Source organism: Dendrobates tinctorius, unplaced genomic scaffold (assembly GCF_039654945.1).
Source record: "Dendrobates tinctorius isolate UK_male_01 unplaced genomic scaffold, ASM3965494v1 ptg000017l, whole genome shotgun sequence".
NCBI classification, from domain to species: Eukaryota; Metazoa; Chordata; class Amphibia; order Anura; family Dendrobatidae; genus Dendrobates; species Dendrobates tinctorius.
In genome coordinates, this window is record NW_027361685.1 from 16,189,757 (window position 1) to 16,207,185 (window position 17,429).

The 17,429-nt window shown below is 48.7% G+C and overlaps 1 protein-coding gene across 1 annotated transcript; it reads left to right on the plus strand.

The window, feature by feature from the left end:
• The first annotated feature begins 1,867 nt into the window (after positions 1-1,867).
• LOC141082456 (gastrula zinc finger protein XlCGF66.1-like) lies at positions 1,868-10,400 on the plus strand. Its single transcript, XM_073566397.1, has 6 exons — positions 1,868-1,941; positions 4,574-4,723; positions 4,853-5,032; positions 5,115-5,238; positions 5,322-5,419; positions 10,368-10,400. The coding sequence occupies exons 2-6, from the start codon at positions 4,646-4,648 to the stop codon at positions 10,398-10,400; spliced, it is 513 nt and encodes a 170-aa protein (XP_073422498.1). The 5' UTR covers positions 1,868-1,941; positions 4,574-4,645.
• The last annotated feature ends 7,029 nt before the right edge of the window (positions 10,401-17,429 follow it).

Below are 17,429 nucleotides of genomic sequence, written 5' to 3' on the forward strand. Positions count from 1 at the left end.
GAGCCGGAGCTGGAGTGTGGTGGACGGGGCGGAGCTGGCGCATGGTGGACGGGGGCGGAGCTGGCGCGTGGTGGACGGGGCGGAGCCGGAGCTGTCGCGTGGTGGATGGGAGCAGAGCCGGAGCTGGAGTGTGATGGACGGGGCGGAGCTGGCGCGTGGTGGACGGGAGCAGAGCCGGAGCTGGCGCGTGGTGGACGGGAGCAGAGTCGGAGCTGGCGCGTGGTGGACGGGAGCAGAGCCGGAGCTGGCGCGTGGTGGACGGGAGCAGAGCCGGAGCCGGCGCGTGGTGGACGGGAGCAGAGCCGGAGCTGGCGTGTGGTGGATGGAAGCGGAGGCGGAGCTGGCGCGTGGTGGACGGGAGCGGAGGCGGAGCTGGCGCGTGGTGGACGGGAGCGGAGCCGGAGCTGGTGCGTGGTGGACGGGAGCAGAGCTGGCGCGTGGTGGACGGGAGCAGAGCTGGAGTGTGGTGGACGGGGCGGAGCTGGCGCGTGGTGGACGGGGGCGGAGCTGGCGTGTGGTGGACGGGGCGGAGCCAAAGCTGGCGCGTGGTGGACGGGAGCAGAGCCGGAGCTGGAGTGTGGTGGACGGGGGCGGAGCTGGCGCGTGGTGGACGGGAGCAGAGCCGGAGCTGGCGTGTGGTGGATGGAAGCGGAGGCGGAGCTGGCGTGTGGTGGATGGAAGCGGAGGCGGAGCTGGCGCGTGGTGGACGGGAGCGGAGGCGGAGCTGGCGTGTGGTGGACGGGAGCAGAGCCGGAGCTGGCGTGTGGTGGACGGGAGCAGAGCCGGAGCTGGCGCGTGGTGGACGGGAGCGGAGCTGGCGCGTGGTGGACGGGAGCGGAGCCGGAGCTGGCGCGTGGTGGATGGGAGCAGAGCTGGCGCATGGTGGACGGGATCAGAGCTGGAGTGTGGTGGACGGGGCGGAGCTGGCGCGTGGTGGACGGGGGCGGAGCTGGCGTGTGGTGGACGGGGGCGGAGCCAAAGCTGGCGCGTGGTGGACGGGAGCAGAGCCGGAGCTGGAGTGTGGTGGACGGGGGCGGAGCTGGCGCGTGGTGGACGGGAGCAGAGCCGGAGCTGGCGCGTGGTGGACGGGAGCAGAGCCGGAGCTGGAGTGTGGTGGACGGGAGCAGAGCCGGAGCTGGCGTGGTGGACGGGAGCAGAGCCGGAGCTGGCGCGTGGTGGACGGGAGCAGAGCCGGAGCTGGCGCGTGGTGGACGGGGACGGAGCTGGCGCGTGGTGGACCGGAGCAGAGCCGGAGCGTGGTGGACGGGAGCGGAGCCGGCGCGTGGTGGACGGGAGCGGAGCCGGAGCGTGGTGGACGGGAGCGGAGGCAGAGCCGGCGTGTGGTGGACGGGAGCGGAGGCGGAGCTGGCGTGTGGTGGACGGGAGCGGAGGCGGAGCTGGCGTGTGGTGGACGGGAGCGGAGGCGGAGCTGGCGCGTGGTGGACGGGAGCAGAGCTGGAGCTGGCGCGTGGTGGACGGAGGCGGAGCTGGCGTGTGGTGGACGGGAGCAGAGCCGGAGCTGGCGTGTGGTGTACGGGGGCGGAGCTGGCGCGTGGTGGACGGGAGCAGAGCTGGCGCGTGGTGGACGGGAGCAGAGCCGGAGCTGGCGCGTGGTGTACGGGGGCGGAGCTGGCGCATGGTGGACGGGAGCGGAGGCGGAGCTGGCGTGTGGTGGACGGGAGCAGAGCCGGAGCTGGCGCGTGGTGGACGGGGGTGGAGCTGGCGCATGGTGGACGGGAGCAGAGCCGGAGCCGGCGCATGGTGGACGGGAGCAGAGCCGGAGCCGGCGCGTGGTGGACGGGAGCATAGCTGTAGCCGGCGCGTGGTGGACGGGAGCAGAGCCGGCGCGTGGTGGATGGGAGCGGAGCTGGAGCCGGCGTGTGGTGGACGGGAGCGGAGGCGGAGCTGGCGTGTGGTGGACGGGAGCGGAGATGGCGCGTGGTAGGCGGAGCTGGCGCGTGGTGGACGGGGGTGGAGCTGGCGCATGGTGGACGGGAGCAGAGCCGGAGCCGGCGCGTGGTGGACGGGAGCATAGCTGGAGCCGGCGCGTGGTGGACGGGAGCAGAGCCGGAGCCGGCGCGTGGTGGATGGGAGCAGAGCCGGAGCCGGCGTGTGGTGGATGGGAGCGGAGGCGGAGCTGGCGTGTGGTGGACGGGAGCGGAGCTGGCGCGTGGTAGGCGGAGCTGGCGCATGGTGGCCGGGAGCGGAGGCGGAGCTGGTGCGTGGTGGACGGGAGCGGAGGCGGAGCTGGCGCGTGGTGGACGGAAGCGGAGGCGGAGCTGGCGCGTGGTGGATTGGAGCAGAGCTGGAGCTGGCGCGTGGTGGACGGGGGCGGAGCTGGCGTGTGGTGGACGGGAGCAGAGCCGGAGCTGGCGCGTGGTGGACGGGAGCAGAGCCGGAGCTGGTGCGTGGTGGACGGGAGCAGAGCCGGAGCTGGCGCGTGGTGGACGGGAGCGGAGGCGGAGCCGGCGTGTGGTGGACGGGAGCGGAGGCGGAGCCGGCGTGTGGTGGACGGGAACGGAGGCGGAGCTGGCGTGTGGTGGACGGGAGCGGAGGCGGAGCTGGCATGTGGTGGACGGGAGCGGAGGCGGAGCCGGCGTGTGGTGGACGGGGGCGGAGCTGGAGCTGGCGTGTGGTGGATGGGAGCGGAGGCGGAGTCGGCGTGTGGTGGACGAGGGCGGAGCTGGAGCTGGCGTGTGGTGGACGGGAGATAAAACATAACCTTTAGTTAGATAGTAGAATAAATACAATTTTGTGTCCCCCAGAGTGAATGAATATAAATGTTTGGGTGAAGTCACAAATAAAGGGGCGTGAGGAGCACAGCCCGATCAGGAGGAATGATTCCCACTTGAAATGGCTGAACTGCAATCAGCAAGTCCCAGAATCTCACCTTGTGGATCTGGGAGAATCCCACAGAACCCCGCAAATAACGACTGACAGATTCTGGCTGCATATAACAGGAATGACTGGAATCTGGATGACAGTTATAGAGTTACCACCCGAAATATGCCAGAGCAATAAGGAAGGAAAGGCACAAGCTCAGCAATTCATGAAGCCGGTGCGGGAGGAAAAGGAGATCCTGGGTCCAGGATGATCCATACAGGAAAAGGGGAAGAAAATGCCCTACAAGACCCCAAAGGGCTAACAGTAGTCTATCCCCAAGACTCCCCCCCCCGACCGTCCACAGCTCCCCCTGTGCTAAACAAGCCCTGCATTCCCCCATGGAAGGGCCCAACGCGTTTCTTCCAAGCTGAGTCATCAGGGGACTTCTGCTTGTGATAGGAGGTGAGGTGCCATAGTGCTGAGCTAGAGAGGAATGGATCCCTCCACTCCTTGTCTGAAGCTGTGAGGAACGGCAGGACAAAAAGGGTTAACTTTACATAGATGAGGAGAAATTAATTACCACTTCCCATTAGGAATTCCCACAGGTGTTAACACTGAACATATGGTGTGCATGCCATTATGTCTCCAATCACTAGGACGTCTTACAGACGCGTGTTACCCCAGAGAAAGGCAGGGGGAGAACATACCATGGTACTTCTGGTGGTTGAAACGCACGCCAGTGTGCTATAAAGGCGCGTGAGCCGCAAGGAAAAAATCCACCACACTCAAATGAAGGCGGGCTACTAATTGTGTCCAATGAGGTAGAGGCGTGCGCTCCACAACCTAGTGTTTCCGGTACGTGGAACACACGCCAAAATAACTTCCGGTTTCTTGAACCGCATAGAAGTAGAATATGAAACCAAGTTGGCTTGATGGCGCACGGTCCACAGCCTTGTATCTCCGGCAAGTGGAACGCACGCCAATGCCACATCCGGCAAGTGGAACGCGCGCCAATGCCACATCCGGCAAGTGGAACGCACGCCAACGCCACATCCGGCAAGTGGAACGCGCGCCAAGAATTGTTGGAGCCAATTTTCTGTAGAAACATTTTAATATCGGCTTTTTCTGGAGTTTTTCTTGTAATATAGGAAAGCCTAAGGCCAGAAATAAACCCCATAAATCACTGTACATGGAGACTTTGGGATCAGATCATTTCTGTCCGTTGTGATTGTGGAACCTAAAAATCTTTTCTAAAAGCCTCAAACTTCTGTGTGTGACTCAGAGCTGAGATCTAACGTGAGAGAAGATTCCAGTATGGGGAAGACGGGAAACCTTCATATAGACGGCCGGTGGGGATGGAGTCAGTGACCGACTCTGGCCAAATCTGTTTCTAGAGCCGCAGTAGAAGATGAAGATGTTGTCCTCATCATGAAGGAGTTATTTCTCATGTCGCGTGTAATGAATATCTCCTGCAGTATTGCTAATGCCGATTCCAGTGTCGGTAATGAGACGAGAATTAGCGTTATGGAAGATGAGTCTATGAGGAACGTGTTCAACTGCCGACTCCGAGGAGGAAACTGCTTGTTGTCTGTGGCCTAAATATATAGGTTTTATTAGTAGATGTCAGGGAAGAAAACTAAACCCTGTAAGATAATAAATCTCCTCATATGTTTCCCTTATTATCTCCAGTAATTGTATTATTACACAGGATTCTTATGGTGTTACATCGGATCATCTTCTTCTCATTCAGGTCTCTACAATATCGGATCCTCTCAGTGAAGATCTTCTACAAAAGAGAATTTTCCTGATTTACCCACCAAGGATGGATATGGACAGAGACAAGATGGCGGAGAGGATACTACACCTCACCCTAGAGATCCTCTTCCGTCTCACTGGAGAGGTGAGAGATGCTGATGACGTCACATTACATCATTCTTATCTATGGGAATAACAGATGGACAGAACTGGAGAGGTGAGGACTCTGGAAATGTCTGGAGTGAGATTTATTAATGTGTCTCTCCATAACCAGGATTACACAGTGGTGAAGAAGACCTCTAGTGATCGCTGTCAGGACCCTGTGTCTGAGGGATGTGAAAGACCCCTGAGCCCAATCACGGGGCCTCCACCTCTCCCCCTGATCCATGTGGACATCAATGACCAGAAGATCCTAGAACTCACCTACAAGATGATGGAGCTGCTGACTGGAGAGGTGACACTGCTGGGAATGCAGGGACATTATACAGTAACACTATGAAGGGATCGGGGGATGACGGTATCATTGTATGTGTCAGGTTCCTATAAGGTGTCAGGATGTCGCTGTCTATTTCTCCATGGAGGAGTGGGAGTATTTAGCAGGACACAGAGATCTGTACAAGGACGTCATAATGGAGGTTCCCCAGCCCCTCACATCTCCAGGTAATAGACAGGACTAAATACACACGGCCTATAATTATCTGTATGTAGAGAATGAATTCAGTCCCTGTATGTGTTTCCTCCAGATCTATCTAGTAAGAGGACAACACCAGAGAGATGTCCCCATCCTCTTCTTCCACAGGACTGTAACCAAGAAGATCCCAGTGCTCCTCAGGATCATCAGGTAGATGGAGAGAAGGTGTCAGGAGATCTCCCCTATGATGTGTAGACGGCTGTGAAGGTCTTATGCTCAGTCTTGTTTTATCCACCAGTATTATATGTTTTATACTTGTGTGATGAGAACGGTGGAGATGGCAGGATTAGAGCTGATCATAGATGGGACTTCTCCATCTGTCGGTGACTTTTACAATATTTGTTTCAGGGTGAAGATCTGACCCATATTAATACTACAGAGACATATGTGAGGGGTGATGAATGGTGAGTAGTAACCACTGAATCCAGAGAAGTCACAGAATAATTGTGGAGGTGAGGAGGTCTTGGGAGGACCAGAGATTACGTGAGGGAAGGTATCGGGAGATTAGTTCAGAGGCATATGGGGGAGACAGGTTATAGATGGCCTTGTAGGTCAGTATTAGTAATTTGAACTGGATACGCTGAGGGAGTGGGAGCCAGTGAAGAGATTTGCAGAGGGGAGAAGTGGAGGAGTAGCGAGGAGAGAGATTAATTAGTCGGGCAGCAGAGTTAAGGATGGACTGGAGAGGTGCGAGGGTGTTAGCAGGGAGACCACAGAAAAGAATTCTGCCGTAGTCGAGGCGGGAGATGAGGTCATGCACAAGTATTTTAGTAGGTTGAGGAAAGGACGGGTTCTTGAAATATTTTTGAGCTGGAGGCAAGAGGAGGTAGAAAGAGCTTGGATGTGAGGTTTGAAGCACAGGGCAGAGTCAAAGGTTACTCCGAGGCAGCAGACTTCTGTTACTGGGGAAAGCGTGATGTCATTAATCGTGATAGGTCAGGTAAGGAAGATCTGTGAGATGGAGGAAAGAAGACTTCAGATTTGTCCACATTGAGCTTGAGGAAGCGAGAGGAGATGGAGGAGGATATGGCTGATAGACACTCCGGGATTCTGTACAGCAGAGAGGTGACATCTGGGCCAAAATGTTGTACCCAAAATGTACCCACTCAGAGAGGTAGATCTGAGTGTCATCGGCATAAAGGTGGTACTGGAATCTGTGGGACTTTGAGTTGCCCCAGGCCAAGTGTATAGATTAAGAAGAGTAGGGGTCCTAGAACAGAGGCTTGGGGGACTCCAACAGAGAGAGAGGGTGGGATGAGGAAGGTAGTGTGGGAGTGGGAGACGCTGAATGTGCGGTTGGAAAGGTATGAGGAGATCCAGGATAGGGCGATATCTTTGATGCCAAAGGAGGAGAGGATATGTAGTAGGAGGCAGTGGTCAACTGTGTCGAATGCAGAAGACAGGTCTAGAAGCAGGAGTAGAGAGTATTGTCCATTTAATTTTGCTGTAATTAGGTTGTTAGTAATTTTGGTCAGGGCTGTCTCAGTGGAGTGATGGGGGCATAAATAAAGATTGTAGATTGTCAAAGAGCAAGTTAGATGATAGATGGGAAGAAAGTTCAGCGTGGACGTGCTGCTCCTGGAGTTTGGAAGCAAATGGGAGCAGTGATATTGGACGATAGCTGGACATTGCGGTTGGGTCGAGGGTTGGCTTTTAAAGGATAGGCGTGATTGTGGCATGTTTGAAAGCAGAAGGGAAGGTACCAGACGTTAGTGATAGGTTGAAGAGGTGGGTTAGGGATGAGATAAGTGTGGTGTTGAAGTTGGGGAGGGGATGGGATGTGGTCGAGTGCACAGGTTGTGAGGTGCGATTTGGAGAAGAGACAATTAAGCTCCCCTTCAGCGATGTTGGAGAGGGAGGTTATGGGGTTTGGGCAGTGGTCTGGTATACAAAGGGGTTGTGTTGGTTGAATGATGAAGACTTGGCTTGTTTGGTAGATCTTATTTTTGAAGTGTGTGCCAAATTCCTCGGCAGAGATAAGGGAGGTTGGAGGGGACAGTGGTGTGACCTTTGACCGCACACGGCTATCACATGTGCAGGGGGGCTTATCTTAGTTATCCCACTGCTGTCAACAATGTGATGAAAGCAGCAAGCTTGTCTTGCCCCAACAATTTACCGCAGGGGTTTATTGTAGATATCCCACTGCTGCCACAATATGTCACGAACTGCCGAGATTTATGTATATCCCACTTTCCAGTTCCACTTTGGAGCTCGCAGGCGCCCCCCCCCCCTTACCTTCAGGTCAGTCAGAAAACTGCACCTAGGAAGTTGCCGGACGGGCTACTTGTTGTGCAATGGCTATTAGGTCCACTTGCAGTGAGGGAATTATAAATGCTTTGGCCGCAGCTACACAATCTGCCTATAAAACCCGCTCAGTCACTACCAGCTCTACCCACCTAGCCAAAACACACCGCTGCCACCAACTTCTGATTCTCTATATTAATATTTAAAATTAATGCAGGGGTTCCGAAGCCAACCCAAATAGTAGCGTAATTAGCTTATAGGCACGTGAATTCGTCACAGAACAAGGAGACGGAACTAATAAATTTTATATTTACTCCAAAAAGTAGGCACTGTTTACAGAGATATAAAAAGATCTTACAATGGGAGACAATTAAAATATGTACATGCCTATAATATTGTGGCTATTGTTGGGCTTATAAAAAAAATTACATCCAGCAAAATGTCACCGGCGATGGCGGCGCCTGCACAGTAGCATCTATATCAACTATATATATATATATATATATATATATATATATCAGCACAATTTTGGAAACAAATTTTTTTTCCTTAGGAAGTTATAAGGGTTAAAAGCTAAACAGCGATTTCTCATTTTTACAACAAAATTTACAAAACCATTTTTTTTAGGGACCACCTCACCTTTGAAGTGAGTTTGGGGGGGTCAGTATGACAGGAAATACCCAAAAGTGACACCATTGTAAAAACTGCACCCCTAAAGGTACTCAAAATCACATTCAAGACGTTTCTTAACCCTTCAGGTGCTTCACAGGAATGATTGGAATGTGTAAGGAAAAAATAAACATTTACTTTTCTTTCACAAAAATTTTCATGTAGACCTAATTTTTTTTTTACTTTTGCAAGGGTAACAGGAGAAAATGGATGATACGTTTTGTTTTGAAATTTCTCCTGAGCATGCTGATACCCCATATTTGGGGGAAATCTACTGTGTGTGCGCACGGCAGAGCTCAGAAGGGAAAGCGCACCATTTGACTTTTTGAATGTAAACTTTGCTGGAATAATTAGCGGTTGCCATGTCGCGTTTGGAGAGTCTGAATTCAGCTTACTGGGAGGGATCAGCAAAGGTGCATGAGTGGTCACAGACGTTCGGTGGTCAAGGCTGGTGCGGCGGCAGCGCTCTGTGCTGGTGCGGCGGCAATGCTCTGTGCTGGGGCGGCAGTGCTCTGTGCTGCGAGGGGCCTCCGCCACCATTTTGTCAAAGCCGGAGTCCCCACAGCTCCATTGCTGCGATGCGCCGCAGCATTTGTAAGTATATTCCGACTCTAAAAAATTTTTGGGAAAAAGTGCGTCTTATAGTCCGAAAAATATGGTACATTTTTACCGCTAAAATGTTGTTTTAAGCCCAGATTTTACATTGGAAAATAGGTAGATAAGTATATGGTCAACATAGGTAAAACTATGGGTGTACATAGATGTGTTGTGAACTCTCTTAATCTTACTTTTGAGGCAGGGCTCCCTCTGGTGGATACTGCTGGTAGTGGAGCTGGTCAATTTGATGTTAATCCAACAGCTGCAGAGGATGATTGGAGAAGTGGGGGTAGAGACTGGGAGTACATAAGCGAGCAGACTTCTCTCAGTGGCTGCCGGGGATACTCCTGTCTGTGCATAGTGAGGATATCTGTCTCCTGCCTGATCCTGCATTTTCCAGCTAAGTGTCATTTGCTAAATCCTTTGCATCTGATTTTGCCTTGCTGTCAGGAGTCAGCTGGCTCCCCCTGGGGCTTCTGGCTCCTGCCCTGTATTTTTGTATCTTGTGTTTGTTTGCTCAGTCACCTGCTGTATTAGCCTGTTGCTAGCCTCCATTTCACACCTGAGTGCTGATTTAGTGGGGGCGAGGTTGTGCTAACCTCAGTATTTTTGTGCTTCAGTCATGTTGGAATTTGTAGGGTTTTTGCGTGATTGCAGACAGTGCCTTTTCTGTCCTATCCTATCTAGTCAGTGTGGGCCCCATCATTTGATCAGTCTATTTTCTGTCTGTGTCTCATCTTGTCTCCCCGACAATATATGTTTGGGGGCTGTCTATTCCTTTGGGGATCTGCTCTGGGGCAGTTTAGATTTCACCTTTCTGTCTTTAGGCTTAGTTAGTCCTCCGGCTGTGACGAGGCGTCTAGGGCATCGTAGGAACGCTCCACGGCTACTGCTAGTTGTGTTGTTAAGATCAGGGGTCTGCAATCCGCTGAGTGACCAACCTTTCTGGTGTTCTGGTGGCATAGCCTTTTGCGCTTTCCTCCTCGGTGACCCATTCATAACATAGATAAATTCGAGGAAGGGTGTCATTTCCAATTCCCAGAGGGGTGTCATTTCCAAAATGGGGTCACTTCAGGGGGGATTCTGCTGTTGTTGCCCTTTGGAGAGCCTCTAAGTGCCAGAACACCAGAATTTCCCCTGAAGTGATCCTTTTTGGAAATGACACCCCTCTGGGAATTCATCTATGGATATAGTGACCATTTTCACTACATGGATGATTTCCAGAAACTCTTAGAAGAAGTTTCAGAGCAAAAATTGCAAAAATGTCATTGTAGTGCCCAATATATTGTGCCCAATTTGTGTCTCTGGAGACCTACCCCCGGAAAATGTTAAAAGGAACCTGTCACCCCTCTCAGGCATTTTTAAGTAAAAGAGCCACCTCCTGTATTTTGTCAAGCAGTGCATGGAAGTCCATAAATTAGTTCCATAAGAATTGATATATCAGCGGTCACTTGTTTGACCTTTTAGATGTGCAGCAGCTGACTACTAATCATACATGCCTGATCTCTCCTGCAATAGGTGAGTGGATTTCTTTTATATTTATTATTAACCCAGATAAGACCCTATTTGTGCTTTTTTGTTCCTATAGTGTACTATATTGAAAGCTGTCATGGAGGCATAAGGCTGGCAATGATGGGCATTGTGGGTAATAGCAAGTATCATGCCTCATTCGTCTCTTGGAACATACACAACATCTTCTCTGGGTGTTCTTTCTTGTTTCAGTTACTGAGATGAGTGCAATAAAATGTCGCTCAGTGAGTCTTCTGACATCAGATTCTAAAGGATTGGCAGGGACAACATTTTCAAAAACAAGGTTTTCAGTGATCTTTTCCTGGTAATCAAAACCATTTTTCCAGATGTCCCCAGATAAGTAGGGCATCCTGGTGGGTTTAGTTGGCTGTCTTTCCCCTCATAAATGTGAAATGCTGATGTGTATCCGGTTGAACTCTCGCACATTTTATAGAGCTTTATTCCGAACCTTGCCCTCTTAGAAGGAATAAATTGCTTGAGGTGCAGTCTTCCTTTGAATTTTACAAGGGACTCATCAATGGAAATGTTTTCTGTTGGGGTGTAGAGCTATAAGAACTTTTCTGTCAAGTATTCGATGATGGGTCTGATTTTGAATAGTCTGTCATGTTCTGGGACATCTCTGGGCAGGCATTGACTATTGACGTTAAAATGCCAAAATCTCATGAGCATTTCATAACGGGTCCTAGGAAGAATGGCAGAAAACATAGGGGTGGCTTGAACAGGGCGGTTGGACAAATAGGACTGAATGATCGTTTTTTAACAAGCCCCATAGCGAATGTAAGTCCTAAAAATGTTTTAATTTCTAGGATATTAGTTGGTACCATAAATTTGACCTAGCATAATAGGATCGTGGATTCTGGCTGATGAATTTGGACGCATATAAATTTGTAGGACAATATGCTCTTGCAAGCTATCTGTCATAAACAAATTAAAAAAATTAATTGGTCCAAAATTTTCCACCTCCACATTTATACCAGGAGTGGCATTAAAATTAGGGATGAATGGAGTAGCCGAATCCGAAGCCTCCCTTCTGAGAAATGCTACATCAAGAGGCAAAGCCCCTTGGACATTGGTGTGCGCCAATTCGCGAGCACTAGGGACAACGCTAGTACTGGGCATTGTTCCCTGAGTTGGTGACATTTCTCCAGAAGCGCTATTTGTCCTTCTTGTTGTACTGGTCCTTGTGTGTGAGGATGGACCAGAATCACTGCTCATTTCTGAGCTATCACTGTGGCTGCTAATAAAGCCCTCGCCATCCTCATCGCCATCTGACACTGCACTTTCTTCACTGTCAGAACATAAAAGTGCATAAGCCTCCTCTGCACTATAAAACTGACGGGCCATTTTATTCGTTTTTATTTTTTTTCCCGTAAGTAGAAAACTACGACGTGACTGATGTGACCTAATTATTGGGGAGACAATTGAGAAAAGCCTAATTCTTTAGCCTACCTGTTATGAACAGGTCACCGAGGAGGATGGCAGGAATAGGCTAGGCCACCAGAAAACCAGAAAGGTTGGTCACTTAGCGGATTGCAGATCCCTAGTCCTAACAACACAACTAACAGCAGCCGTGGAGCGTACCTATGATACCCTTGATGCCTTGGCACAGCCGGAGAGCTAGCAAAGCCTAAAGCAAGAAAGGTGAAATCTAAACTGCCCTGGAGTAGACCCCAAAGGAATAGATAGCCCCCAAACATATATCGTCGGTGAGACAAGATAAAACACAAACGCAGGCAGAAAATAGACTGAGCAAATAATGGGGCCCAAGCTGGCTAGATAGGATACGAAAGGAAAGACACTGTCTGCAATCACGCAAAAAACCCTGAAAAATCCAACATGTCTGATGTACAAAAAAACACTGAGGTCTCACGACCTCGCCCCCACTATATCAGCTTTCTGATATGAACTGGAAGCAAAGCAAAAGAGACTAATATAACAGGGGATTGAACAAACTGACACAAGCTGTAACATATGGAGCGGTGGTCTCTTACAGCCCCCAGCAGGGAGCAAGCTGAACCCTCACAACAAGCAGAAAGAGACAAAACCAGATCAGATGCAAAGGATTAGCACATGAACAACTTAGCTGAACATTGCAGGATCAGGGCAGGAGACATCAGACCTCAGAATGCACAGGAAAGCAATCATCACCCGGGATTGAAGGAAGTCTGCTGACTTAAATACTCTAATCAGTAACCCCAGATCTCCAATCGTCATCATCATCAGGTGGCAGACCTCTGTCAATCCGGCCAGCTCCACTACCTCCAGTAACCACCAGAGGGAGCCCTGACCCAGAAGTAAGAGAATTCACAATACCTACCCCTAACTTTAGAATAAACCCTAACTTTAGCCCAACAGTAACCCTAACTTTAACCCTAACTATCCTATAAAGAGAGCACGGCACTCAGGAATAGTTTGGTTGTTGGTGCTCAAGTCGGATATCCAACCCATCAATCAAAAATGACAAAAATCTTGGCACTCAATATGTGAAATATTCAGACACTTTTATTTTGTGCATCCAGACAGAAAGGTTTAAACGTTTTCAGTCTTACACACAGGGCAGCCAGACCACGGACCAGGGCTTCACCAGTGCAATTCAATTCTAGAGGTTGTATAACCACTGCTATCAGTGCTGTCTTCACTCCTTATTTTAGTGACCCTAGAGGTCCTTTTTCTGAAGCCCTACGCTGTACAGCTGCCTGTTCTAATTTTGGACGGCTCAGTCCACATACGCTTTCCAGACGCCAGCCATTTAACATTTCCACTGGCCATCCAGGTGCTCTACTTTGTCCTTCTTTTGGCTACCATTGGAAGGATTTATTTATTTCAGTAAACGAGATTTTTCTGATGAAGGTCCTATGCTGGACTGAAAACGTTTAAACCTTTCTGTCTGGATGCACAAAATAAAAGTGTCTGAATATTTCACATATTGAGTGCCAAGATTTTTGTCATTTTTAACCCTAACTATAGCACTAACCCTAACCTGCCTTAGTTGTTTTTTTACTTTATAGCACAATCGCTGACTGACACAGCTGGTGCCAGCAGCACTTGTAACACTGTTTCTCCTCTAATCTCTCACTGACAGGAGATCTGAGGAGAAACAGTGTTTTTATGATGCAGATTGCCCGGGAAAGTTCGCTGCTACAACAAACTTTCCTAGTGATTTGTCTCGTTGCCTGGTGTGATGCTGACATCATAAGGACCTGAACCAACCAGGTCTCAATGAGGTCGAGGGTCACAGGATACGTTGTGCGCTGGAATCCCCTCGTTATAAGGTACATGGGGGCCTGATGAGCACAAAACCGCCGACCGTAGATAAAAGTCAGTGCTGCACAAAGCCCTGCTAGCGCCGACATTTATGTACTATTGGTGGTCACAAAGCGGTTAAGTTAAAGGCACCATAATTTCTGTCCAGGCCTAATTCATGAGTTTTATTTTTTTTAAAGTACTGTGGAAGCATGGTTGAAAAGCAATATCTGACTTTCATTTGCTTCAAGTTATTTCTGTGACCATTGTGGGTTTATCTGTCAGTAAACGAGGGGTTCCAACAATTTTGACCACGTGTGTAGGAGGAGTGAATATTTTGACTCCACAGCCTCTTTCTGGAAATTAACACGCAGTGGATGTTGGAGAGTGAAAATTACACATTTGCCATTTTCTTACCCAGCACATAGTGCCCAGATTGTGCTCCAGGAGACACACACCAAAAATTAAGTGGGTTCTTCTCACTATAATATTACTGAATACAGGGATCCTAAATGTTGTTGGCGCACACTGCAAGACTCCGAAGTGAGAGCGGATTTTGCTGGATTGGTTTATAGAAACCTTGTTGCTTTTCAACAGCCTTTGGGCCACTAATAGTGTGGGAACCTCTGTTTTTCCACTGACAGATGATGGACCTGAGTGGGGACTTGTTTTTGTGAGATGAGAATTGGTATTATTTTCGCCTACATAACATTGATTGGTTTCTTTTTATTTGATATTTGGGAGGCAGAATGAACAAACAGTTGAACACCGCACACTACTGGTTCATCCAACAAGGTTTTCTATTAGACTGTGAACTGTCATTGTCTTGGTAAATAATTAAAGTTTTTACATAGCTTGCCATTTTTATGGACAGTTTAAGTAGAAATGTTCAAAAATATAAAACTCAAGGATATTTTATTAATAAGTAATAATTGTTTTTATCTTAGCAGATGACTGTACCAGGAGATCAGAGGGACAGCTGACATATTCAACTTTTAAATCAGATGATCTTGAGATCCTACAAGCTACAACTGAAGTGATTGCTATTACTCCAGATATATCATCATCCATTCACAGCAAAGATCTGTCATCTGATCCTATGAAACAGGTCCCATCTTCTGATTCATTACTGACTACTAAGGAAAATCAAAGTAAAAAAAGAGGCAATAAAAAACAAACTGCTCCTAAAGCAAAGAAGTCATTTTCCTGTTCAGAATGTGCGAAATGTTTTGCACATAAATCACTGCTTGTTACTCACCATAGAACTCACACAGGAGAGAAGCCTTTTTCCTGTTCAGAATGTGGGAAATGTTTTAACCAGAAAGGGAATCTTGATGATCACCAAAGAACCCACACAGGAGAGAAGCCTTTTTCATGTACAGAATGTGGGAAACGTTTTAACCGGAAATCAGATTTGGTTAATCACCATAGAACTCACACAGGGGAGAAGCCTTTTTCCTGCTCAGAATGTGGGAAATGTTTTAACCATAAAGGGAATCTTGTTAAACACCAAAGAATTCACACAGGCGAAAAGCCTTTTTCATGTTCAGAATGTGGGAAATGTTTTGCACGTAAATCACATTTTGTTAGCCACCAGAGAGCTCACACAGGAGAGAAGCCATATTCATGTTCAGAATGTGGGAAATGTTCTAAACGGAAAGCTCTTCTTGTTAGACATCGGAGCAGTCACACAGAGTAGAAGCCTTTTTCATTTTCTTAATGTGGGAAATATTTTACTTGGAAATCAACTGTTAATAAATATCAGAGACGTCACATAGGGGAGAAGCCTTTTTTATGTTCATAGCAGGGTGTTATGAATGAGTCACCGTAGGAGGCAAAAACAGAAATACTAGCTAAGTCCAGAAAACCAGAGAAGTTGGCAGCTATCGGATTGCAGACCCCTGAACCTATCAACAACAACTAGCAGTAGCTGTGGGGGGTTCCTACGGTGCCCTAGACCCCTCGATCACAGCCGGAGAACTAAATAACCTAAAGACAGAAAGGGAAATCTAAACTGCCCCAGAGCAGACCCCAAAGCAATAGGCAGCCCCCAACATATAATGACGGTGAAGCAAGATGAAAAAACACTCACACAGATAGAAAGATAGGCTGAGCAAATGATGGGGCCCAAGCTAACTAAATAGGACAGGATAGAAAAGCTGCTGTCTGCAATCCACCAAAACCCTATCAAAACAAGAGCCAACAGACTGATAGGGAAAAAAGCCCTGAAGACGCTAGGCTTCAAAAGACTATATCAGTACTCAGGTATTTTCTGAAGACAGAGCAAAAAGGAATTCAGCTCACCCCAGCAGGGAATGGCAGAATTCCAGAAAAACAAGGCAAAACAAAACCAAAACACAAATGCAAAAAGCAGAGCAGAAAACTTAACTTTTGAGGAGCAGGAATCAGACTGGTCTCCTAGAATCCCTCTGAGAAATCACTAGCAAGGCAGAAGGACGTCGGCTGCCTTATATCCAGTCAGCAATTCCAGTCACCATCATCCTGCTCAGGTGCTTGGTAATCAGCCTCACTACCTTCCTTCACAGAAGAGGGAGTTCATCAGACCTCAATGGTGAAGAGGAAAATTAACTCACAACAGCAGGGCTGTTGAGTCGGTAAGCCAAACCTGCGACTCCGACTCCTCAATTTCCCTTACACCGACTCCAACTCCCACATATATTGCTTATATTTAAGTGAAAAATTTATTGTTGTACAATGTGAACAACAGACATTTAATCATTTCTATGATCCAATAATCAAGATATGTAGATAGAACATAATATCTATTTATTGGAATACAACTTTATAACACAAAAAACTAATAAATTGTAAATATGTAATACACTGTATACATGTATACGGTACAGACCAAAGTTTGGACACCTCCTCATTCAAAGAGTTTTCTTTATTTTCATGACTATGAAAATTGTAGATTCATTCTGAAGGCATCAAAACAATGAATTAACACATGTGGAATTATATAATTAAAGTGTGAAACAACAGAAAATATGTCATATTCTAGATTCTTCAAAGTAGACACTTTTTGCTTTGATTATTGCTTTGCACACTCTTGGCATTCTCTTGATGAGCTTCAAGTGGTAGTCACCAGAAATGGTCTTCCAACAGTCTTGAAGGAGTTCCCAGAGATGCTTAGCACTTGTTGGCCCTTTGGCCTTCACTCTGTGGTCCAGCTCACCCCAAACTATCTCGATTGGGTTCAGGTCTGGTGACTGTGGAGGCCAGGTCATCTGGCGTAGCACCCCATCACTCTCCTTCTTGGTCAAATAGCCCTTACACAGCCTGGAGGTGCGTTTGAGGCCATTGTCCTGTTGAAAAATAAATGATGGTCCAACTAAACACAAACCGGATGGTATAGCATGCCGCTGCAAGATGCTGTGGTAGCCATGCTGGTTCAGTATGCCTTCAATTTTGAATAAATCCCCAACAGTGTCACCAGCAAAGCACCCCCACACCATCACACCTCCTCCATGCTTCACGGTAGGAACCAGGCATGTAGAGTCCATCCGTTCACCTTTTCTGCGTCGTACAAAGACACGGTGGTTGGAACCAAAGATCTCAAATTTGGACTCATCAGACCAAAGCACAGATTTCCACTGGTCTAATGTCCATTCCTTGTGTTCTTAGCCCAAACAAGTCTCTTCTGCTTGTTGCCTGTCCTTAGCAGTGGTTTCCTAGCAGCTATTTTACCATGAAGGCCTGCTGCACAAAGTCTCCTCTTAACAGTTGTAGAGATGTGTCTGCTGCTAGAACTCTGTGTGGCATTGACCTGGTCTCTAATCTGAGCTGCTGTTAACCTGCGATTTCTGAGGCTGGTGACTCGGATGAACTTATCCTCCGCAGCAGAGGTGACTCTTGG

Coding starts and splice junctions, on each gene's coding strand:
- LOC141082456 (XM_073566397.1), top strand. CDS start 4,646: ATGGATATGGACAGAGACAAGATGGCGGAGAGGATACTACACCTCACC. Junction 5,033..5,114: donor TGGAGCTGCTGACTGGAGAG/GTGACACTGCTG, acceptor TGTATGTGTCAG/GTTCCTATAAGGTGTCAGGA. Junction 5,420..10,367: donor GTGCTCCTCAGGATCATCAG/GTAGATGGAGAG, acceptor TTGTTCCTATAG/TGTACTATATTGAAAGCTGT.